At 32.2% G+C, this 24,510-nt stretch overlaps 1 protein-coding gene and 1 long non-coding RNA gene across 2 annotated transcripts; both read right to left on the bottom strand.

The window, feature by feature from the left end:
- Positions 1–4,461: 4,461 nt before the first annotated feature.
- LOC121123328 (uncharacterized) lies at positions 4,462–5,553 on the bottom strand. The gene is made up of 2 exons (XR_011781468.1): positions 5,276–5,553; positions 4,462–5,215 (listed from the first exon to the last, which is right to left on the bottom strand). It is a non-coding gene; the product is annotated as an uncharacterized lncRNA (long non-coding RNA).
- A 10,092-nt stretch (positions 5,554–15,645) lies between these two features.
- Positions 15,646–19,569, bottom strand: LOC121123567 (72 kDa type IV collagenase). The gene is made up of 5 exons (XM_040718695.1): positions 19,500–19,569; positions 16,219–16,386; positions 16,131–16,154; positions 15,871–16,062; positions 15,646–15,812 (listed from the first exon to the last, which is right to left on the bottom strand). Exons 1-5 carry the CDS (start codon positions 19,567–19,569, stop codon positions 15,646–15,648), a joined length of 621 nt encoding a protein of 206 aa, XP_040574629.1.
- Between the last annotated feature and the right edge of the window lie 4,941 nt (positions 19,570–24,510).

Consider the following 24,510-nt stretch of genomic DNA (forward strand, 5'->3'; position numbering starts at 1 on the left):
CTTCTTTTATAGATCTTGTTATTCTTCTCAAAAAAAAATATACACCAAAATGTATTGTATACAATATATAAATTATAATACGCATTTCCTTATAATAATGTATATAGAACGCTTTAATCTTGAACAACACAGAAAAATGATATGCAATTTGCTGACATCTCGACCTTTACATCAAATTAAAGTATAGTTCTTTTCTATTTTACTCTTGTCTAGGATATTTTTCAAATATTTTCTGATCATTCTTAATTTTTTGAAAAACAAAAAAAATCTGTTTGTTACAGCGAATAATATAAGAACATTAAAAATCCAGCAATACAAACAATTTTCCTATATTTTCACTTGCTTCGAACATTATAATTTTTGACTTATTTCTATCCAGGGTAAGGGTCTCTGGCTGGGAGGAAAAATACCCTTAAGAGTCAAAACAACTCATCCTCTGAGTGTAAGTATGTATGCAGTAATTTTTTTGTCCAAAATAAACAAAAAAAGGAGCAATTCGTATATAAAAGAATAGTTTTATAAGGAGTAATTACTGTTATATTTTTATCATAATTTATTCATAAATTTTGCTATAATGTATAGACAAATCAAGATTGTGTTGTTTTTTTTCCCCGTTAATTTTTGCCTTTGATCAGTATTGGTAGTTTTAAACATACCTAAAGACCATTTAACGTCCACATTAGTAGTTTGAACAAATTTGAAGTTGGGATGATCATCAAAAATCTTGTTAAATACGATGCATCTCATCATCACCACCCCTTACAGGGAGCGGGGATCAAATTTTCGCCTACTTTAAACCTTGATAACACTATCAAATAAAAAACCGGTTACCAAATAGGAAAGCTATTCTCGTCAGCTGATGATTCGTAGTTGAGTTAGCATCATGCCGTTATCATATGAGGAGATAAAGAGCTATAAGTGGAACGAGGAGCTTTCGAGATCCGCCGTAGTCATGGCATTGGTTAATAATGGAGGTGAAATCTCCAATTCAACGATTGCTTCAACCTTAGAAGGGAATTTACGAACTGTTCAACGTATCCGTAAGAAGCTAGAGGACACCTGGGATGTTGATGCCACCATAAAGAGGGCGCCGACAGGAAGGTCAGGGACACCGACTTTGTCGACATGGTGAAGAAGATGGTTGAGGATGACACTACCAGGTCTATGAAGGACATGGCGAGGGATCTGGGCTGCCATGAGAAAACAATAAGGGACTGTGTATCTGAGGATTTAAGGTGCAGGAGCTACAAGATGCAGGTGGGCCAGATCTTGAACAAGCTAAAGCAGCCCGGGATGCTGTGGTTTTTCTCTGATGAAAAAAATTTCTGTCAAGATCAGAAGGTCAACAAGCAAAACAACAGGTGGATAGCTACCTGCCATGTGAGGAAGGTAATGAAGACCAAGTTCCCTGCAATGGTCATGGTGTTCGGGGTGGTCAGCAGTGAAGGTCATGTTATGCCTCCCCACATGTTTGAAACGGGTCTAAAGGTCAATACAGAGGTCTACCTGGATGTTATGGAGAAGGTGGTTCTGCCCTGGATCCAAGGGGTGGCCGGAGACAGGCCCTGGGTGTGGCAATAGGACTCAGCACCCTGCCATGTGTCCAAAATCTCCATGCAGTGGTTAACCGAGAACTGTTATGACGTCGTAACCAAGGATTTGTGGCCTCCTAACTCTCCCGAGCTTAATCCTTTGGACTATTTTGTCTGGGGCTATGTCGAGAGACATACTAACAGACATCCCCATAGCAACAAGGCCAACCTGATGGACTCCATCAAGGAGGTATTCGGCAACATGGACAATGAGATGGTCAGAAGAGCCTCCGGCCGTATTGAGGCCGTTATTGATTCCAACGGTGATTATATCAAATGAATGGCTACTTTATACCTATATGCTCGTCATAGTTTCGATTTCCAATAAAAAAGTTAAAAAATGTATATTTTGTGTTGTTTTTTGTAGAAAAATATTTTGGCGTCAATTTGATCCCGCTCCCTGTATATTGATTCTACGTCCAACGTTTTGTATAGTAAAGATGAGGACTTCGCAATTTGGTGAAAAATTATGTATCTTTTGTTGCAAGATTGAAGGGGGACTATTCAACAGTCAATGTTGTGCCAATTTTCCTCTTCCTCTAATTAGCTGTTGTTGGAATCTGGTTATTACATATCTAATTATATAATTTTGACCCTAATTGTACCATATATTTACATATTTTACCTCCAAAAAGAGAGCCCAATGAGGAGGGTTTTGCAAGTGGATTTTTCCTAAAAAAAATACCATGAAAAAATCATCAAAAGCTGTTGTTTATTCCAACTAGAACCCAATTTTCTCTATTTATTTAATACCAATTTAAAAAAAAGAGCAAATTTAACACAGAAAAGAGCTATTTTTGGAGTAATAGCACACAAATCGTAAGTCTATAGACTATAAGTAACATAACTATTCGTATACTTTCAGAAACGAAGCACATTAAGTATCGAAGAATGCTGCACGATACATAATTCTCCAAAAGCAATAAGTTTTTCTTCAATCACGAATCAAGTAAAATAACTGTTTTCTAGTTTTATTCAGTGGATCCAGTACCAAAAAAATCAATCATTTAAAAAATGATAATACAGAAAATGTATATAGTAGAAATTAGTTTTTCAAGGGTATGAATGTTTATTAATTTACAAATATTCACGTAATCATTATTCAATGTAAGAAACTCGACCAATTGATTATAGGATTCTTCATTTCTGAAGGACATAAAATTACTTTCCCACGGAGGAATATATAATAAGTAACTTATTTATTACTCAACCATATAATATTACCAACACTGCTTAAGACTAGGGTTGTGGAGTCTGTGCCTTTTTTGGTGGAGTCAGAACATTTGTACCGACTCCAGCTACAAAAATTATTATAATTTATGTAAATACAAATTATTTATAATATAAGGCTTACATTGGGTGTCCGTAAAGTTTTTTCTAAATGGTTACAAGTTATAAGTATTATTAATTTATGAAACTTGAAAGTTAACTCATTTATAAGTTTATCTCACAAATTTCAAACGTGCTCTATAGCATTATACAATCCTAATTCCCAAACATTTCTAAGGTTTAAATTATTATGTTGGGTAGAATATAGCCACTAGCTATGCTAGTTCATTAGTTAGTCCTATGAATAGTCAATTTTATCGGAGTGAATTAGTGTAACGTGCAATGAGAGGTTGTTTGTATTGTTGTTCCTCGGTTACGACGAGTGCATAAATTATGCTTAGAACTTATTAATTTATTAGGCATAGGTAGATTCTGATACCTTTTATTTGTTGTTCATCTTGTTAATTATCTTATTTCTAAATATTTTCTTTTATTTATATATATAAAAATTATTTACTACACATAACTAACTATAGCTATAAATTAAATCAATATTTATAGGTTCTATACTCAAATGACTCAATAGTACTTTTATAGACTATAAAATATATTATTAAAAAATTGTGTGTTGGAGTCGGAGTCGGACATTTTATGGTCCGACTCTGCAGCACTGCTTAAGACAGGCCAGTATTTACAATTTCACATATTTCGAGCATAGGTGGAGTTGTCTAATAAATCCCTTGATTCTTTAATCAGTGTATAAGACTGGGTGGGCGAATTATGGATTATAAAAAATATGTATCCTTTCTCTCCAGGGACAACTGCATCCATTATATATATATATAAGTAAAAAATATCTCTGATATTAATCTTTGGATCATAAATTAAAAATAATTATATTAATTCCTCTCCCAGCGATATCTTGAAGGTAAGATAACCGACATTCTGCAGAGATTTTAATTCTGATGATAACAAATTTATCATTTTACTAAGCCCAGAAATTGAGAAAATCATGGATCATGATGGTTAAGTGTGTGTTTAGCATTAGTCATAAAAGAACTTAAGACATTACTAATAACATAATTAAAGGATTAAACCATTTGATAAAATATGTAGGAGTTATCCGAGATGAAGCGTCAAGGTTCGGGCTCTCAACTGAAACCACCTCAAATATGTATTTAATTATTTGATATCCATATTTTTTAAGACTTAAGACATTTAAATAAAAATGTACTATCCAGAGCTGTTGTTCTCTATTCCGAGCTTTGACAGGATTCATTTTTTCATGGACTCTTGACTTGACTCGGAAACAAAGACTAAACGACAAATCTTGGAGCTAAATTACTCGAATTCGGACTTATTACAAGGTGGACTCTATTACAGCTCTGAAATCATCTTTGAATATAATGCTAATTTGTTAAACGGAGTCAGCATTACATACATTTACAGTTAACGTAAGCCATTTATTTCATTCTTATTTTAAAGAATTGCATATAAATCAATTATTTATATGCACTACTCCTAATTAAAATTTTATGGAAAAGATACTCATGGACACCCAACCTTCAAAATACAGCAATAATACTAGACACTAAATACGTACTTTTATAGTAAAAATGTAGATTTCAGTTCGTATAAAAACCAACTATAATAATTATATAATCAATCAATAAAATGAAAAAAAAAAAAAGGAAGCTTAAGAATGAATTAGAATTAACAGAAATAAAACAATTAAGTACTGATCGTCATAAAATAAGAACAATAAGCGAAATATTCTTGAAGTCGTAATGAGTGGAAATGTTTGCATCGATTAAAAAGTTGTGACCGTTTATGTTTAAGAATGGGAAGTATGCATTAAAGTGTGATACTTGACATAGCCTTCATTTTCTTCGGGATGGGGTAATATGGTAAAACAAACGAAACAAGAGATAGGCCCCCATTGTTCCTCTGCGTGATGCTCAGCCTCATGCTTGTGGAGCAAATCCTTCTGATTGAATGTACAACAACAGTAAAGAACTTGGCATTTAAACATCCCGTCCTTGTGGGCTTGAATACGGTGAACTTCGTATGAGGTCTTTGTTGGAAATAAGTGCTTACAACAAACACTGTAATTTACATCGTAAAGAGCAAAAGCATTGAAGTCTATTCCTGCCAATGCTGCATTCCAATGAGTTACAAAACTATTATTGTTATATCGAGGTCCGAACGTATGTAGCGTCCCATAATTACTTGGAGGAATACAGTGAACATTTGATTGAATCCCGTCATACCCAAATGGAAATTGCTCACCATGATAATTCATCCTATAATTTGAATTTGGAGCCATGCGGCTGTGGTATCCATTATTTAAATTACTGGGGTTATTATAAGAATTAAAGTTTGAAAATCCATGTTTTAATGTATTTGGTACGTACTCCAGAGGTTGTATAAATCCTTCACCCTCAAAATCTTGATGCAGCGATTGATTGTAGTATTTATTGGTGTAAAATTCTTGTTCTGATTGTTTGTGAGGATAGTAACCATGATTATAATCATAAGAATTTGTGGTTGTATACATGTATTCGCCTGAATTAGTAGATATAACTTCTGTTTCTTGTTCAACGTTAGCCATGGTCCTGATTTCTATAATAAATAATTCCTAGAATGAGTTAAGAAGTAGTCTTATCTCTTCTCTATTAATCAAAAACTATTCATCATCTCTTTTAAGATTGAGTACTTAGTGAACTACATTAAAAATACTTTCTGGTTTTTGGAAGAAAATCACTAATCTTTATCACTTTTCTTTGTTAAAAAAATGGTTATGACGTCATTAAAAAAATATAATTATTTACTCCTTATAACACTGATGAAGAATAAAAATGCATCAATTGTGTAAAAAAGATTTAATAACGCTTACAAGTTACATATTATTATATTACTTCTTTTCATGTAACGTAAGCATTTGAAGTTGACCATTTAGATAGCCTAACCAACAAAAATTTAGAATAATTATGGAAACCCCTTTATTATAAATATTAGGAAAAATACTGAACTTTTGGCTGTCAAAATAGCACTAACATTTAAAATGACTTAAGCTTTACTGTCTGTAAAAAATATATCTCTCCATGGTTAGTTTTACTGTAAACCTAATATGTATTAGAAATACATTATTACATCGTTAAATAATCTTGTTATATATGTATTTTTTTTTTAGGGGGGGAAAGGCTTGGTTTTATGAAAAAAAATTAACAATAAAAAATTCAAAATTTAATTTTTTAGAAAAAAATTTAAAAAATCAAGATTTATTCACAGAAAACTTCATTTTTTGAAGAAAAAAAATTCAAAAATTAAATCTCAAATATGACATTTATTTTATATTATCATCTGAGACTAATTAGTTTTACATCTACTGGGCGGATTCTTCATGAGAAGATCCTCTCCGATGGCGATAAATGTGTGAAGTTAGTATCTTCCCATAAATGAATTTCAAACTAACGAGCAAATAAAAGCTTTACAGCAAATAGTAAAATAAGGAACACAAATTCAAGCATAATTTATATACTTATTTCTTTTAATTTATTATGGAATATATATCTTTTATCTGAGGTAAACTCTAAAAACTTAATAAATTCCGGATTCAATAACGGCCTCTTCTGTATCCTCCTCTTGAAGGTTACATCAATACCTGTCACCTGTAGTCGAGGATCCATTTGCCCTCTTTTCTGTTTAAAAAAAAACGTTTTCTAGAAAATATATTCGAGTTTCGTCTAATTCTTTATCTTGTGACTCAAATCCAGCTTTTTTTTTATTAATACAAAAATATATTCTAGTTTATAGTTAAGAGTTGTTATTTTCTTGAAGGTAGAAATATTAAAAATTACTGCCACTGGCGGACAAAAAAAGTAAATTCTGACCAAGACATTTTTAATTTGCTCATTGTTTTCGTCCTCGTTTTTCTACTTGATTTAAAGCTTCAGTGTAAACGCTTATTTATTGTGAATTACACATGCGCCCCGTAGGCTAAAATTATACTAAAAAATCAAGAGAATTCATGTAACTTTTTATAAAAAGTATAGGTCATATGAAATGTAATTCTGACCATAGAATGATTTAAAAATGACAATATTGTCAAATAGTGGTAGTATTCGTCATTGCCAGGAGTAATTAGACGTCGACGAACAGAGAAACTTTGCTCTAATAATAAATAATTCAACTCCCCAGGAAATCTTCAGTGTCACTTTCCATTTTTCATGAGCAAACTCACAAATAGTTGCTCAATACTCACGTGTTCTCTCCTAACGAATGAAAACGAAAGCTTCGGAAAATAAAAATAAATTGTTCAGGTTGCAAACATCAACAAAAAAACTGGCATGCTAAAGAATGCTTAGTATTTACAACTCTTAATATATATAGTCCATTTTGTTTTGAATATGATGGAATGTGCCAAGGAGAATTTTATTCTCTAGAACATGCCTGGCTAAGCTTTAGCTGCACACACTCGTTGCTAAACCTTATCAAAAGTCACATTCATTATTCTATATAATATTCGTACCTTTTTTAATTTAATATGAACATTAACTACACGCGCTTGTTGTTAAAAGTTCACCCTTAACTCATATTTTAAAGAATATAGAGATGTATACAGGGGCGTCCGCAGGAATAAAGCATATATTTGAGGGTTTTTTTTTTGATCCTTCATTTTCGAGCATTGCCTCCCTGGCTTCACTGATTGGGGAAGAAAAATCAAGAGATTTTTATGGCCTTGAAGGTCATGCAGATTAACAGAATCTTCATAAAACGCACCATATACAGATTTAAGACGAAAAATAATGTAAAGTACGTCCTCGAAGTGGCCGACCATGAACAACACGGACTACGAAGAACATCAAAATCATAAAAGAGAGAATTCGGTGAAATCCAAAGAGGAGACTCCTTAAAATGGCCAAGAAGCTAGGCATGGCCCACATAACAATTAATAATTGTCATATTACAAACGTGGAACAAAGAGAACATGGTTCACAATATTTAATTATTATCATATTAAGTTGTTTAGTTATTATTTCATAATGGCGTACAAGTAGTTTGCCTCTTGATGCAAAAAACGCTATGTCTGTTTTTCAAAAGATCCAGACATGAGATTTCCCATAGAAGACTAAAAAAATCTAGCCGAATTGCTTAGAACTATGCCAAAGATAAACGATCAGGGTTGTGCGTGGGATTATAATGGGGGTTGTTTTTGTGTATTTTTTGGAAAAAAAATTAAAAGATTATTATTTTTCTCTCCCACAGAATTAGATCGAATGACCATTTCTTAAATATAAGAAATCCTTTGAAAAAATTAGGCCAACCCCAACGGACGCCCCCGATAATGGACTAGACACCAAACAGCGAATTCAAGACCATACACATTACAGTTTCTATTTTAGACTGACTTATTTAATAACTGTATGAATAGATAAATCTTTTAGGGAAGAAAAATCATTACAACTATACAATACTCCTGATAATATGAATATTGTTTGTGTATCACTGAGATGGCTCTTTTTTCCTTAATTCCCCATATCCTTCTAAGACTTAAGTAAAACTTTCGCTCTATTGAACTAATTAATATATTTCTCGTCAAGTCTTAACAGTTATGTTATAAATCCACAGGCGGCTAAAAGATGAGGTCATCTCTTATCAAAGTGTTCGAATCTGATGAGCTAACTCTCATTACCACTGCCACTTCCAGGACCAACTCAGGCATCAACTAACACTAAAAAAAAGCAGTGGTGAATGAGAAACAAGAAGCTCTTCAAGTTATGCAACCGTTTCTGGAAGAGACAGTTCTATCAGTACAAAATCTCTAAGACATCGAAATCATTGCCCTCAGGGTTCGAGGTGATCATAAGTACAAAAGTTGATCTTGCCAAAATCACTGGAATGAGACAGGGCTATAGTCATTACAGCTTCCCTGTAAGTAGAAGAAAACATTCAGAATCTTATATAAACACATCGAACTAAATAAGAGCTTATTGTCCCACTGTATAAGCAAGTACTAAAGTTATATTTTTTACCAATGCCATCAACAGTGTAACTTCTCTGGGCTCCATGCACCATCATCCAGATAAAGAGACTTTATAAAAATTAGTGAATAGTTTCTTAATTTCTTCAACTCGGCAGAAATGGACCAGGTTCATTAATAATAGGGCAAATTTTTCAACACTTCAAACAACCTACGTATTTTTTGGATGTTGGGAGAAGATAAAAATGCTATTCATCTTCTCCAAAGTTGTTTCAACTAGGTTAATGTATCTGAAAAGGAAATCACACGAATATAATTAAGGATATGTGTGATACTTTTCCGATTCAAGATATCGAGTTGACATTATACAGCATAAGAGTATGATTTGAATTTATGAAATCTATTTTAATAAAGCAACTTTTTTTTTAAATGTATGTATTTTTTTCTTTCTGTACGTTTGAATGTTTGTACTACGTCAGCCAGCACTGGAACACCATGATACGGGACTACATTTGCAGTGTGTACCAGGCCTTCTGCCACCATTTGGAAGCCATCATTGCCGATAAGAGGGGCTACACTAATGGTTTAGACACACATCTATTTATAGTATTAATTTTGTTGAAATTCTACTGTTAATTAATGAATTATATCTAAGTGCAGAATGCGTAGAATTAAAAGAAGATATGGATGCTCTGGAAGATGAAGAATCTAAAATTACTTTTGTACAAAAATTTGAGAACAATAGTAAAAAAAAGTAGAAATAAACAAACCTTACTATGACTGGAAACCAGAGTAAAAATTGAAGGGAAACCGGACAAAATATGGGGATTTCAACACACAAGTGTTAATAAAATACCAATTCATCAAACAGAAAATCAACTTCCCGTTGGAGGGGGGAGACTTGATTGAGTTTAATCCCTCACTAAATATAGGGATGTAAGAATTAGGAAGTAGGAAAACAAACAAGGGATGAGCCATCAGAAATGAACATAAGTGTTCCATCTATAAACAGCTTGGGGAATTTTTGAAACGAAATAGACGATGAAAAGCAGTATCACAAAATATAAATTATATGATGAATAATTTAAGAATACTGAGTGTAAATGTTAATGGAATTTCGGAGTTCAGTTGGCGAAAAAGTTTTTAATACTATCTTAGTATTCTTAATTATCCTGAGATAGTCGCCTATTGTGACACCAGGATAATGTATAATTTAGACTGACTACGACGTATTTGACCAAATATATAATATTTATTTTAATTTAGTCATGCAAAGTCAAGGGGAATCACTGATATCGAGGGGTCGCCCTACTCGTACACAAAAGGCTGACTTATAGAAAGATGGAAGAAACAGACGTCAGAAAATTGATAGAGGCGAAGATTGATATATTGGGTTGGAGTTCTGCTGTAAAATCAGTAAGTGCACCCTCGGGGAAATTATTTAAAAATCTCATAGAAAAAGTAACACCTAATGATAACAACTGAAATATAATTAGTGGAGACTTTAATGTTTCCAGAGTGGGAAAAGAGGAAACAAAAAACTATGCCACAATCCACGCAAATACGGATGTATTTGAAGCCTGGATCCGAAACAAGAGTATTATAGACATTGGAAAAGTTCAAAGCAATCAGGACCATACGTATTAACACTACAGAAAGTGAAAGAAAAAAATCTTACGCACGAATAGATTACCTTCTATGGAACGGAGAAAAATGATAGAAAACTTAAAAGTAATTAAAAGTTATGGGATATCTGATTACAAATTTCTACTTACAAATATAGCAGAACCAAAAGGAAAGAATGCCAACGACACTGGAAAATGAACAAGGAATTGCTAAAATAAGCATATGCCTGTTTAAGAATACAGAAAATGTTGCACGAAATGTGCACGAAATACATGAGTAGATGGATGAAGGAGAAGGATGCAATTTCAAAAAATGGTATAGCGGGTCCCTTAAAAGAAAATAAAAAAAAGCAATTGCACTACTATTGTTTTTTGTTTAATTGTAATAGTAAATATTTATTTGAAGATACTTGTAGATAAAAATTAATATGGGGAATAAAGATGTGACATAAGAAAAACATATTTGAGACGTAATATCATAAAAAAAAATCTTGTTAAATTTTAAAATTCAAAGTGTTCAGATTTTAATGGACTACTTGGTATATAAAGTTTTTCTTTGTAGTATAAGTAGAGGTTCGGACTATTCAATTGGAGGTTTACCTATTTAGAGTATACAAATTATATTCTCGTTGGCATACTGCTGTGCTTTTGAGCAGTTGTGGCTTTTAAATTGTCATTAATAGTTCTCACTTCTCAGATATCCTTCCGAGACACATTAATAATTTTTTGGAAACGTTTGGGAGTATAATTATGGTTTTTGGATATCAATGTGCAATTAAAGAATTTAAGAGACATAAGTCTTCAAGTTCACCTATACAAACCAAAAAAAAATAATTTGAGTTGCTTTGTTAAAATTATCACCTTGATTTGAGTGCTGTATTAAATTAAATCAATAATCTCTGAGAGTACAGGGTTCGGAAGCAAAACGTGAACTGAATGATTGATTTTAGAAAAATTACTTTAATTAATACTTTTATTTTTTGATCATTAATTTTGAATTATTTTTTATTGAAACTTTGAGACACGACCTTTGTGAACATGTTCGCTCAATATGGCCGCCCTCAGCAGCAATCATAGCCTCCACACGGTGGCGGAAATCCTCGCAGGAGATGATGATGAACTTTTCGGACATGTTGCTCCACTCCTTCACAATGGCAACCTTCAGGCAGTCCACGTTCGGGTGAGATGTCAGGTTAGTCTCCCTCTCCAAAGTGCCCCACACAACAAAGCCCAACGGGTATGATGGACACATGTCCTTGGGTCGGCGTTGTCGGCGCAAAACTTCTGGCATTTGGCCGATGTGTATGAGGGTCCACCATCTTGGGTCCTCTGGGTAAGTGGCCTTGAGCCATGGCAGTATGGTGAGCCTCAGGCCGATTTTTTCCCCAGCATTAAAAAAGAAGGGAGGCATCTTCTTGCCGTCGGACGCCACGATCCCCAGGGCCAGATTTTTTGTACAGGATTTTTTTTTTACTATAGATCCATTTGCCTTGATCCACGCACGAACTTTCTTTCACATCTGCAGTCTCCCTTCCTTCAGAGTGTTCATCAACAGGTAGAGTGGGGTCATTGTGTAAAAGGTTAACCCCAAATCTTCCTTCACAGCCATCCTGATTGTCCCCTCGTCCACGTCAAACTCGTTAGATAGGCGACTCATGAATTTTGTGGGGTCCTCCTTGATCTTCTTCTTCAGGTCCCCCAGAACTCAGAATCCCTTTTCAAGTTGTGTCCCCCACTTCCTTCTTTCATTGAGATGTATTTTCCATCCTTTTTCTTCTTCACTGCCTTGAAAATGAGGGTTCTGGAGCACTTCACAATGTCCATAATCTCCGCCACCTCAATTTTAGCATCCAGAAGGTCTGAGATCCTCTGCCTTTTTGCTTCTTGCTCAGTTATGCTGAAAGATTTGAGAAATGTTTATTATTCTTTACTTAGTTAGAAAGAAGAGGAGATTTGGAATATGCAGGGAAAAATCACAAAACCTCTACATATTAATTACATAATTAACATTTATTAACAGTCCACGTTTTGATTCCGATCCCTGTAGATCAATATGATATTCAAATTGAGTCCCTTATTGTGAAATCTCTTCACTATCTCACTTCCTTTTGAAGATCTTCAACAGTATCTGAACATATATATCGTGATCCTTTTTCAAAAACTTGCTATATCTGTACATCTCTCTTACAATCTTTCTCGGATTAAATTACTTAAAATTAAGACATTTAATAATTTGAATGTATACATATAGTAATAAATATACATTTTTCGATTTTGTTAGAACACAATTCCTAAAAAATACCAAGTTATTTCTAAATCTTGATTACAAATTTTGGTCCCTTACCTCGAAATATAACTATATTAATGTCACTCTTGATTCCTTCATACATTTTTCGTCATAGTTTAGACCATTGTGCTTTCTTCATTCAACAGTCATGTGAACCACTTAAACATCAGTCTTTTCCAAAATATTTTAATTGAGAGAAGACCCGATCTTTCATTTTTTTAGAGCAGGTAACATGCTTCCACATAATCCTTTTCAGGTCTACCCACACCATAAAATTTGCGAACAACTCTTCTATCCTGTTTGAACATTTCTCATTTTAGGGTGTAATTGTTAAAAAGTGTATTATTTTAGGAATGATAAAAGAGTTCCAAATATGTAAAAATATGTTTAACTAATGTTTTGCCAATGTTTTCTTCGATTTCTCTCAGAAATTATATCAGCAATCTTATGTGACAGATATTTGATTATTGGCACTACCTGTATTTTTGAACCAGATAATTCGAAAAATACTTAGAATTTTTGACTTAGCAAAGTTACTCTCCATTCCAGAGCATTCTTCGAATGTTTTAACAGGCCCTTTTTTTTCTTCGCACACATTATGGCACCCCCTGAATGAATGGCATCATTAGCATTTGTTTATCTCACGGATCAGCATTGATAGTGAATAAGGTTACACTGAAAAAATATTTCTGTGTATTGTTTTTAAGGAGAGAGGCTGTTAAAAATAAATTAGAGGTTGCTTTGAATATGCCTCTAGACACTTTTTGAGGCTGAACTAAAAAACTGTCTGTAGTTTTTAGAGGCACTTAAAAAAACTTTTTAATAAATTGGGCACCATTTTATAAAAAGCATCAATTTAACCAGTATATTAGAGCCCTGTACATTTCAGGACACCTGAGATTCCCTGTTTTGCTTTTAGTAAGCTACACCCTTGAGGGTCATTTTTGTGTATTGAGAAACAAGAAGGGCTTTATATGAGTAATGAGTGTTGTGCAGGTTGGACTTTTATACTAGATAAATATAAAATTATTAAATAAATAATTCTACAATGAAGCATTGAAAGAAAAAGTGAACGACAAATGGAAATTTTTTATATTATGAACGATGATGGAACGGAAAACGAGTTAACAGGTACAAGCCTGGGTAATACTTGCTCATCCCTTTGATGTTATGTGTTCTTTACTATAAACTCAATTAAAAATATAATACTTGTGACTTGTGAGCCATCGATCCTGCTTCATCAAAGAAGAAAATTAATAAGGAATATAGTTTATGATTATTGAGTATTCAGGTTTCCTTATATATGTAAAGTCTTCAATATCTTCGATAGGATTAATTATTTTGAGATCTCGGTTTTGCCTCCATAACTTTCATCTGAATGTGTTATACAGGGCTTTTGATTTTTGATCATATAATAATTTGTTTTAAATAAAAAACATATGTATCGAGATAACAGTGATTCAACTATTTATTAATGTTTTTACATATAAATTTTTTACACGACTGTATTAAATGTTTCTTATTGCAAAATTTACACCATCTACAATTTCGCTCTTTTTATTCAAATATCGTTTAATTAAGAACCCCCCATTACTGTTGTTACAATTTTCTCAAAAACTCAAAAAGGCTTCTTATATAACAAAAGCGGCATGTGCCAAGGAAACCCTTCTTCTACAATACTTTTTATTTGATGCATCGACCTTTTAATACAAGATATCCACCAAAATGAAGAAATAATTGATTTTAAATTTTCAACTTCTATTTTGAAATGCTTATGTTCTGCAGATGACTTGATCTTAATTTTTACTGGCACTCCACTTGAAACTTTACAATCTATAAAAAATGTGACAAAAATCTTTAAAATATACTCTTTGAGCTTTGAAATGAATGCAGAAAAGACAGAAGTTTTAATTCCATACAAAAAAAAATTTCAAAAAGAATGGTCCCTTTTCAAAACTCCTGAAAAAATAAAATTACTTGGGCTATGAATAGGTGAAAAAAATGTTGAAATGAATCAAAATGCCATCTTATCTAAATTTTTTAATTTGTATTTTTTAACTATCTGGTATAAGGCAACAGTATGGAACACCTATATTTTACCAAAAGTTATACATCTTTTACGTGTTACTCCTTCGCAAGGTGATATTTTTACGATAAATTATGATATTGAGAGTTGGTTTTTTTTCAATTAAGTAAAAGGATAAATTGATTTTGCAAAAAGTCTCCAAGAAATTTAGTGGCCTATGAGTTATTGATTTTTCAACTCTCTCTTGACATCTATTATATATATCAATTTCTGTCTTTTTTTGTTTAAAATTTGAAAATGTATGATTGCTAAATAAAAGCCGAGAAAAAAATTTATTACAAATTTAACTTCATCTTGATCTTAAGGGCTAATAAGAAGTTTGATACCAACTAATGTGGCATTATTTGAAATATCTCTTAGATTCTTTTAAATATAGAACGTGTAGATTTTAGGATTTTTAATAAATGGACAATTTCTGTAGGTAGATAGTTTTTCAGAGTTTTTTTTAATTGCCCCAGATAGCAGACACAATAAAGTTTTGCTACAACCTTTGCTTGTCTTCGTTTCGTTACTTGGTTTATAGTTGTACAAAATATAAGCTAAACACGTTTCCAAGTTAGAAATCGGAACTGTTTTTTGTTTTTTTTTTAATTTTCCAAAGCTATTAGTGTTATTCCGTAATTCTTGAAGAAAGAAATCCTTAGTAAAAAATCTAAGAAAAGTCATTACTAATGCACGATATTTCATTTGTTGTTTTTTTTATTTAATTAGACTGATTAAATTAAAGTATAATATTTTTTTTACCGTCAAGAAATAAATCTGAAATCGGTATTTTTTCAATTAAACTTTAAAAAAAATTAATTTTAACAGCTAGATTTACAATTGCCCCATCCAACTGCTTCTCCATCAGAATTAAGCGTTGTAGCACACCACAATGTTCCTCCATTGTCTACACCTGTACATGCATTATATGTAACGCCATAATATTTAAAGGGAAAGATACATTTCTGATTTTCCAGGGTGTGGCAAGCTAAATACAATAAGATAAAAAAAGTTATTTGATATAAGATTATGAGTTAAAATATTACCTGCTGGATCTGCTGTAGCTGCCACATTACAAACTGAATTACAATATTCCCAAAATAAGGTTTCGTTGGTACCAGAATAAGTTTCTGTTGCACACCACGGGTTCGTATCTCCAGCAAGAGTACAATCAGAATATTCAACATTGTTATATCTAAATGGTAAAATGCAGTCACGTCCAGAAGTAGTTTTACATTCTGAAAATATAAAAACAACATGTAAGTATATTTGAATATCTTGATTGTCTGTTTATGATTTTTCTTACGAGGGGGAGCATGAGTTTCTTCATCTAAAATAAGAAAAAAGAATAAAGACAATTAGTTATCGGAGTAATAATTTATGTATTAACATACGTCTGCATGAAGTTTTACAATTTCCGTATCCCTTAGCAAAACCTGTCGAATAAAGATCAGTAGCACACCAAAACACGCCATTATTATCAGCGGCAGTGCAGCCATTATAACTTTGTTCCCCATAGATGAATGGGAATACGCATAATCTATTATCGGTAGTAAGACAGACTGCAAAAAAATAAATAACATTTGGCAGATTACTTATAGAAAATAAATACCTTCGGGTGTGGTAGTAGTGGTTGTTGTTGTGGTGGTGGTTGTCGTTGTAGTGGTTGTTGTTGTGGTCGTTGTCGTTGTTGTAGTAGTAGTCGTTGTGGTGGTGGTCGTTGTTGTTGTTGTAGTCGTTGTGGTGGTGGTCGTTGTTGTTGTTGTCGTCGTTGTAGTGGTAGTAGTTGTTGTTGTAGTCGTTGTGGTGGTCGTTGTTGTTGTAGTAGTAGTGGTCGTTGTTGTTGTTGTAGTGGTCGTCGTTGTTGTTGTTGTGGTGGTGGTTGTTGTTGTTGTAGTCGTTGTAGTAGTAGTGGTCGTTGTGGTGGTGGTCGTAGTAGTTGTAGTAGTAGTGGTCGTCGTTGTTGTAGTTTGTAGTTAGTGGTGTTGTAGTAGTGGTCGTTGTTGTAGTGGTTGTTGTAGTGGTGGTCGTTGTTGTTGTTGTAGTAGTGGTTGGTTGTTGTAGTAGTCGTTGGTGGTGGTGGTCGTTGTTGTAGTAGTAGTGGTCGTTGTTGTTGTTGTAGTGGTCGTCGTTGTTGTTGTGGTGGTTGGTGGTTGTTGTTGTTGTTGTTGTTCGTTGTAGTAGTAGTGGTCGTTGTGGTGGTGGTCGTAGTAGTTGTAGTAGTAGTTGTTGTAGTAGTGGTGGTGTGGTCGTTGTTGTTGTTGTTGTAGTTGTTGTTGTAGTGGTTGTTGTAGTGGTTGTTGTCGTTAGTTTGTTGTAGTAGTGGTTGTTGTCGTGTTGTGGTTGTTGTTGTAGTAGTAGTGGTCGTTGTGGTTGTTGTTGTTGTGGTAGTCGTTGTTGTTGTTGTTGTAGTGGTCGTCGTTGTTGTTGTAGTAGTAGTTGTAGTAGTAGTAGTGGTTGTTGTTGTAGTGGTCGTTGTAGTGGTTGTTGTTGTGGTCGTCGTTGTTGTTGTAGTTGTGGTCGTCGTTGTTGTTGTTGTTGTTGTAGTCGTTGTAGTAGTAGTGGTCGTTGTGGTGGTGGTCGTAGTAGTTAGTAGTAGTAGTGGTTGTCGTTGTTGTAGTAGTTGTTGTTGGTGGTGGTGGTTGTTCGTTGTTGTAGTAGTGGTTGTGGTGGTCGTTGTTGTGGTTGTTGTAGTGGTTGTTGTTGTAGTCGTAGTAGTTGTTGTTGTAGTGGTCGTTGTAGTCGTAGTAGTTGTTGTTGTAGTGGTCGTAGTAGTGGTTGTTGTGGTTGTTGTTGTAGTTGTGTTGTAGTTGTAGTGGTAGTCAGTCGTAGTAGTTGTAGTAGTAGTGGTTGTCGTTGTTGTTGTTGTGGTGGTCGTAGTAGTTGTAGTGTAGTAGTTTGTTGTTGTTGTGTGGTGGTGGTGTGGTGGTGGTTTGTTGTTGTTGTGTTGTTGTTGTTGTTGTTGTAGTCGTAGTCGTAGTTGTTGTTGTTGTAGTAGTGGTCGTCGTTGTTGTTGTTGTAGTGGTCGTAGTAGTCGTTGTTGTAGTAGTTGTTGTGGTGGTGGTGGTCGTTGTAGTAGTGTTGTTGTGGTGGTTGTTGTAGTTGTAGTAGTGTTGTTGTTGGTCGTTGTTGTAGTGGTTTGTAGTGGTGGTCGTCGTTGTTGTAGTAGTTGTGTTGTTGTAGTCGTTGTTGTAGTAGTTGTTGTTGTAGTTGTTGTTGTTGTAGTCGTAGTAGTTGTTGTTGTAGTGGTCGTAGTAGTGGTTGTTGTCGTTGTTGTAGTCGTTGTGGTGGTCGTTGTGGTGGTGGTCGTAGTAGTTGTAGTAGTAGTGGTCGTCGTTGTTGTTGTTGTAGTGGTAGTTGTTGTTGTTGTAGTAGTGGTTGTTGTCGTTGTTGTTGTAGTAGTTGTTGTTGTAGTAGTCGTTGTGGTCGTCGTCGTTGTAGTAGTAGTGGTAGTTGTTGTTGTTGTAGTGGTTGTAGTAGTGGTCGTTGTTGTTGTAGTTGTCGTAGTCGTTGTGGTGGTCGTAGTAGTGGGAGATTTAGTCTCTGATGTAGCTTTTATACCCGGTGATTGTGTATTTTTTACTTTGAAGATAAAGGAATATTATATATTTTTTTCATGATAAATCATAATATATAAACATGAATAAAACAAGTCAACAAAATTTTAGTTTTTAAAAATCTTTTGAATTCTATATTTTTCAATTCTATCAGGACTTGAATCACCAATCTGTATTAAATTAGGTTTTTCGACTTTGGATTAATTTTTTGAACCTTTTTACCCTTTTCATACATAGGTTTGAGTCAACTTTTGAATATGAAAAAAATCATAATCCACATAAAAAATATATTTATGTTTTACGGAAAATTGGGTTATTTAAATATGTGCTTATAATTTAAATGGGATAATTCCATCATGAGAAATACAATTTAATGTTTAGAAATCACTATATGTATATTAAAATATATTAGTTGTTAGTGCCAAGTGCCAAGATCTTTATAAGGTGAATTTTACATTTGACGACTAATGAGTACATTGATTGACATTGAACAATATTGAAACTTGTAATTACTCATTCCGTTACTCTCATAGAAAATATTACTGAGCCGAGGCGTTATTCTTTTTCTAACATAACCCCAAAATATTGTTGTTTTAAACATTTAAATTGCATTTTCTCAGAATGGGAGGATCAACTATAAAGAATAAGGACTTATTTGAAATTTACATTTTTTTTTTTTGAAAGAAAAGTTAAATTTATTGCCGATTATTGGTTCTGTTCTTGCTCCAAAGGTTGGCTCAAACCTATAAAAAGTGGGAAAAAATTAAATTGAAAATTCTCAAAAACCAGATTTGATAAGAAAAAACTAATTACAGCTTTATAATCAATGTGTCAAGTACTACTAGTGTGCGGCATATTTAAATAAATCAAAATCAAAATACAAAGAAAGAAAGGTGTATTGCAAAGCAAAAGGTGAGTTCATATCTATATTATTAAAACAATATAATCGACGCCTAATAATTTCGACCTAGTATTAAAATAAGATGGTTGTTAGTTCCTCGTTTGATCCTTACAAGGTGAAAATTGATCAATGCCTCATGAGTAATCACATTGATGACGCAAAAACTCATGGACATTGTAAATGTATAAAAACAAACAAAACAAAAACTCGTGATTACTTTGTCCATTGCTTTGAGAGAAAAGAGCAGTAAGCGTCAAGAGTATGAGAAATACTTTGATGGATGCCATGCTTCTCGAGTAGAATCCCCGTGAATAATGTGAAATTAAATTGTATGAGACTTCTTTTAAATAGTCGATTATTACTCTCTATTATCATAATCCACCTGTTAATTCCAAAATGTCCTTTGATAAGCAGGCACAAAGGCAATTGATATATGTATGACGTAGCTATTTATACTAGATAGTACAGGAACTCATTAATCATTTTTTCATTAATTCATTAATCATAATCGGAGTTGTTTTTTTCAAGCACTCTTCTCCTTCAACAATGTGTTGAAAGCTGTTTCACTGATGGTGTTTATCTACCTAGGACCTATTATTGGCTCTTTTAGATGCATTTGTTCTCTTTGGAATGGAATTCTCTACAAAGTCAAACATTCGTTTCTTAAAAAATGAATATGTATTTGAACTATGAGTTTTGCTCATTGTATGTAACATATCCATGGCTTTTTTTTTTTTTTTTTTTTACCATTTTCAATTCGTGAACATTTAAACACTTCGATATAGAACTTAAGGGATAGAAACTAAAAATATTAAGGTATTAACTATTAGTAATATATAAAGTAAGTGTTATGTAAAATTTGAATAAAATTATTTCAAATATATACGAGTAATTGCGTATGTACAAACGACGTTATTATTATTTAATTACAACCTTAAAAATCACATAAAAACAAAAGAAAATCCAAATTCATAGACCTTCTCAGAATTACGTATTATTTGTAAAAGATGCATAAATCAATTTGATTTTAGTCGGAGGTTTTGTGCTCTACCAATTGCCCATTGAGTCATTGTAATCTTAAAAGTAATTTATGCGTGATTTTTTAAAATAAAAATTAGCTATTCCTTTGCATAACAGGAAAATAATCTTGGGAAAAAAGTCAAAAATAATGTAGATATATTATGAACCTTTTAACTCCAGGGCTGAACCTTTTAGTATGCGTTATAGTTGTTAATTCACCAATTGCTTTTAACTTATTTTTTTACTATAAACAAACTGCTCAATAATTGATAAGTAACCTACTTATTCAAAAATATAGAGGCTTTGTTAAGATTTATAGTAATTCTAAAAAAATTATTATTTATTCAAATTTTATTTTTTATTGGAAAAAGCAATTTACGTACAATATTCAATTAAAAAATTTTGAATATTAAGTTCCAAGTCTTATGAAACAAATTATAATTTGATTAACGTTTAATTTTATACTTTAGATAAATAATGATGACACGTTTAAAACGTAATTGACGTGTTCTACTTTTTTTTTTTTGGATGAGAATAAAATTCTACTTTGTAATTGATTTAGATATCATCAAATTGATTGATAACTTGTAGTATCAATTTTTCCTAATATTTTATACTAAATTTATTTTTTCTTTTACTTTTTTCATGGACATATGGTCAAAAGCATATTTAAAACAGCATGAATGAGATACTTTTTTTTAAATAACTCAAAGTTGGAGAGAACTTGTATGTAGAAGAAATATTGACACGTGAACTTTTTTTATAAAAAGTTTAAAAACATCCGTATATTCTATCACCAATTTTTTACCATAATTAATTTTCCTTAGCTTTGTATCAATTTAGTCTATAAATGAATGAAGCAAATGGATAGAGAATCAATAAATACTAATTCTACATAGTATTAAAATAATATATGTGTGTCATCGAAAAACAATTATAAAAACACATTTATTTAAAAAAAAAAAAAAAAAGAGACAGATACAGTTTTAAAATAAAAGTTGTTTAACTACATATGTTAAGCTATGTTTAGTTCTGATCAGACAAAATTCCTGGCCTATGAAGGGCAAGTTTTATTTATCACTAATAAGTTGATTTTTTCATAAAACAAGATCAATATCCTGTGTTTCAAAGTTTCTTTTAAGTTATGAGTTGTCGATTCGAAAGTGACCTGAAGAAATTCAAATCCAAAAACGAATTATATTTTTGTGACAGATAAAGAAAGAAAGTATATTAAATACGAATTAAAAAAGGAAATTAAGAAGAAGATGAGCGAGTTAATCTTAATATGTATATTCAATCTTCATATTGGTTGAAGAAGGAAAATGGCAAGTTAGCAATGGTAATGACAATAAATACACACATTTGAAAAAAATGTTTTATATTTACCAAAATCAGTATTTTTGCATGGTGATTTATATGTTGCATTTTCTAAAGTGTCAAAAAGGGTGCAGGTTTGATTATATTTACATCAAATGTACAGAAACAACAAGAAATGTTATATGCAAGGAGGTTTTACAATATAAATTTACCTATTATATAATTATAGTGTATTGTTTTAGTTTATAATTTTATCATCAATAAGCTAAATATAAATAAAATCTTTTTAACTTTTCATTGCCTATCTTTAAATATGTATTTAATATTTTCTATTCGAACAATTGAAAATGTAACTTTAAGTTAACAAAAATCAATTTTCCCACATTTTCAAGACTTTCAAGGAACTGTTAATAGAGAAAAGTAAGAGATAGCTATCAAAAAATTGTGTGGAAAGTGCATTGTGAGGATGGAGAGGCCACTTTTGACACTAGCAATGAAATAAACCTATCTCCTTAGTTGCAAGACTATTTTTAATTAGTCTTTTGACTTCCTTTGAACTATTTTTTGACACTTTTGCCCCCCCCAAATACAGCCCTGATTTCAACGCCCAACGCCATCATCGCCATTTAGGGCGGATACATTAATGATTAAGAGAGCCCAGATCTATTAATAGTATTAATTTTGTTAAAATTCTAATGTTAATTAATAAATTATATCTTGTTAAATTTTAAAATTCAAAGTGTTCAGATTTTAATGGACCACTCGGTAAAACTTTATTTACTCCAACTTTTCTGAATTATAAAAAAACTTCCTTCTTACACTACATTATGGACTCCTAAATTTAAAAAACAAGCACGCCATTTTTATTATGATAATATTAATATTGTCTTGATGGGGCCAATATATGTAGATCAAACAAAAATGATTTGATTTTTATGATACTCTTTATTTCTCATTCAATATCTCTGACACTCGATTTTTTATCCCTTACGTATGCTCATATTTTGATAAAAAAAAATCCATGGTCTCTTTTTCAATTTTACAGAAAAAAAAACCATTTTCTCTCCTTTGGTATTTTTCCATTTATGTGTCCTAAGGATAAAGTACTTATGATTCTGTAAATGAACCAAGGCAGGGGAAAATCCAGTCTTTTACAATATGTGTCATGCAATATTCACCTAACAAAAGTATTTTTGGACATAGATTCCCATTTGTTGTTCATTGATCACATAGGTATAATGAGTTTTGTAGATTTAGAACCTGTAATCTTGGAATCTGTCGATTTCTTCGTCCCTTATGATTTTTAAAAAACTAACCTTTGGTTTGGTTGGATCTTACTTCCACGTACTTTTATGTTTTTAAGAACTCTCTTAGTCTTCAATTCCTTGATATAGGTCGAATTAAAGGTTTCATTAAAAATCTCACGGACATAATCGATTTTTTTTTTTTACATCCCTGATACAAAGTCCAGGCAAGGCAGGATTTTTAATAAAATGTTCTTGTCAGCTCATTGTTTTAATTGTCTTTGAAGACTTCTTCATCAATTTTGAGGGATGTTTCTCCAAAAGTTATTAATTCGTCCAATGGCTCCTATTAACTGCTTGATTACCACGCATTATAAAAAAAAGTTATATTACTGCACCATGTAGAACTTTATACATTTTTTTCTTTTTAATATGAAGTGTGTGCTCACTACTATCAATATGAAAAACGCATGTAAGATTCCATTAATATGGTTCATCAAGTCATATTAATAAAAAAATCATGTGCTATAATTATTATTCTTTTAATATTGAGGAGAGAACATCTAAATATTGAGTAACTACTCCTGAGTGTGCTCATGAAAAGCGAAGAATAACAGGGAGGATTTCCAGGGTAGTTATCTTCTATGATATTAAATATAAGTATGTATGTTCATCGACACCTAATAACTCTGGACAATGCCGTGCAGTACTGCTAGTTTATTACTAGAAAAAAGTCCCTATGGTATCCCCAAATCATGAACATGCCCGGTTTGTTTTTTATCAATCGTTGTTTTCATAGTTTTATTATTCCTTATTAGTGATATCTTTCTAAACATCTAAACATATTAATTATTTGAACTTAAATTAGTCGTTGTTATTTGTGAACAAATAAATAAATGTGTCTCAGCTAAAGATGACTGGTTAAGTAATAATTATAATTTCAAAAACATTTAGTCCGACAAAAAAAGGTTGATAAATGCAATACAGATGTGTTTATTGTTTCATATATTAAATAATATTTAAATGTAAAAGCCTTATCTGATTAACATTTAAGACATTATAGAGGGTTTTTTTATGGACCACATGCAGCCCACGGTCTGTAATTTGTCCACTCCAAATTTACTTAGTAGGCAAACATTCAATTGGCCTTTCTTTGCGAATTCATTGACAAGTAGTAATTGTAAGATGAATTGTATTTCCCTGTTCTCTCCAAAATAATCATTTGGAAAAGCGAGAGTGATAAGTTCAAGTTAGAGTCTTTTACTGTTTGGATCCACGAGGTTCTGGACCATTCCCCAATATTATATGCGCAGAAGTTATGTTATTCATCGCTTTTCCCTCGATATTCAAATGTTTTCTACATATCCCAAAGGAATTTAAATTGTTTTTTTTTGTGTTGTGATTCATCTTTGTGATTTGATTATGTATGTTTAAATTATATAATTCCATTTACAATAGAAACATGCCAACAAGAGTCTTACTTTCATTGTCAGGTAATTTGAAGCATTAGATTTTCTTTAAATTCATTTAGAAGTGAAAAACATTGTTACACATCTACTTACTACGATTAACAACATCCACAAATGTTTGATACAATAAATTAATAATTAAAATGAAGTAAATTTATCTTGATCTGATTATAATAAA

The sequence above is a fragment of the Lepeophtheirus salmonis genome, chromosome 8, assembly GCF_016086655.4.
Source record: "Lepeophtheirus salmonis chromosome 8, UVic_Lsal_1.4, whole genome shotgun sequence".
Classification (NCBI taxonomy): Eukaryota; Metazoa; Arthropoda; class Copepoda; order Siphonostomatoida; family Caligidae; genus Lepeophtheirus; species Lepeophtheirus salmonis.

Bases quoted from the DNA above. Each gene is read 5' to 3' on its own strand.
- LOC121123567 (XM_040718695.1), bottom strand. From the start codon at position 19,569: ATGGCATCCATCAAAGTATTTCTCATACTCTTGACGCTTACTGCTCTT. The intron at 16,155-16,218 runs GTATGTTAATAC...TTCTTATTTTAG, and splicing joins TTGTAAAACTTCATGCAGAC to ATGAAGAAACTCATGCTCCC. The intron at 15,813-15,870 runs GTAATATTTTAA...TATTGTATTTAG, and splicing joins AGCTACAGCAGATCCAGCAG to CTTGCCACACCCTGGAAAAT.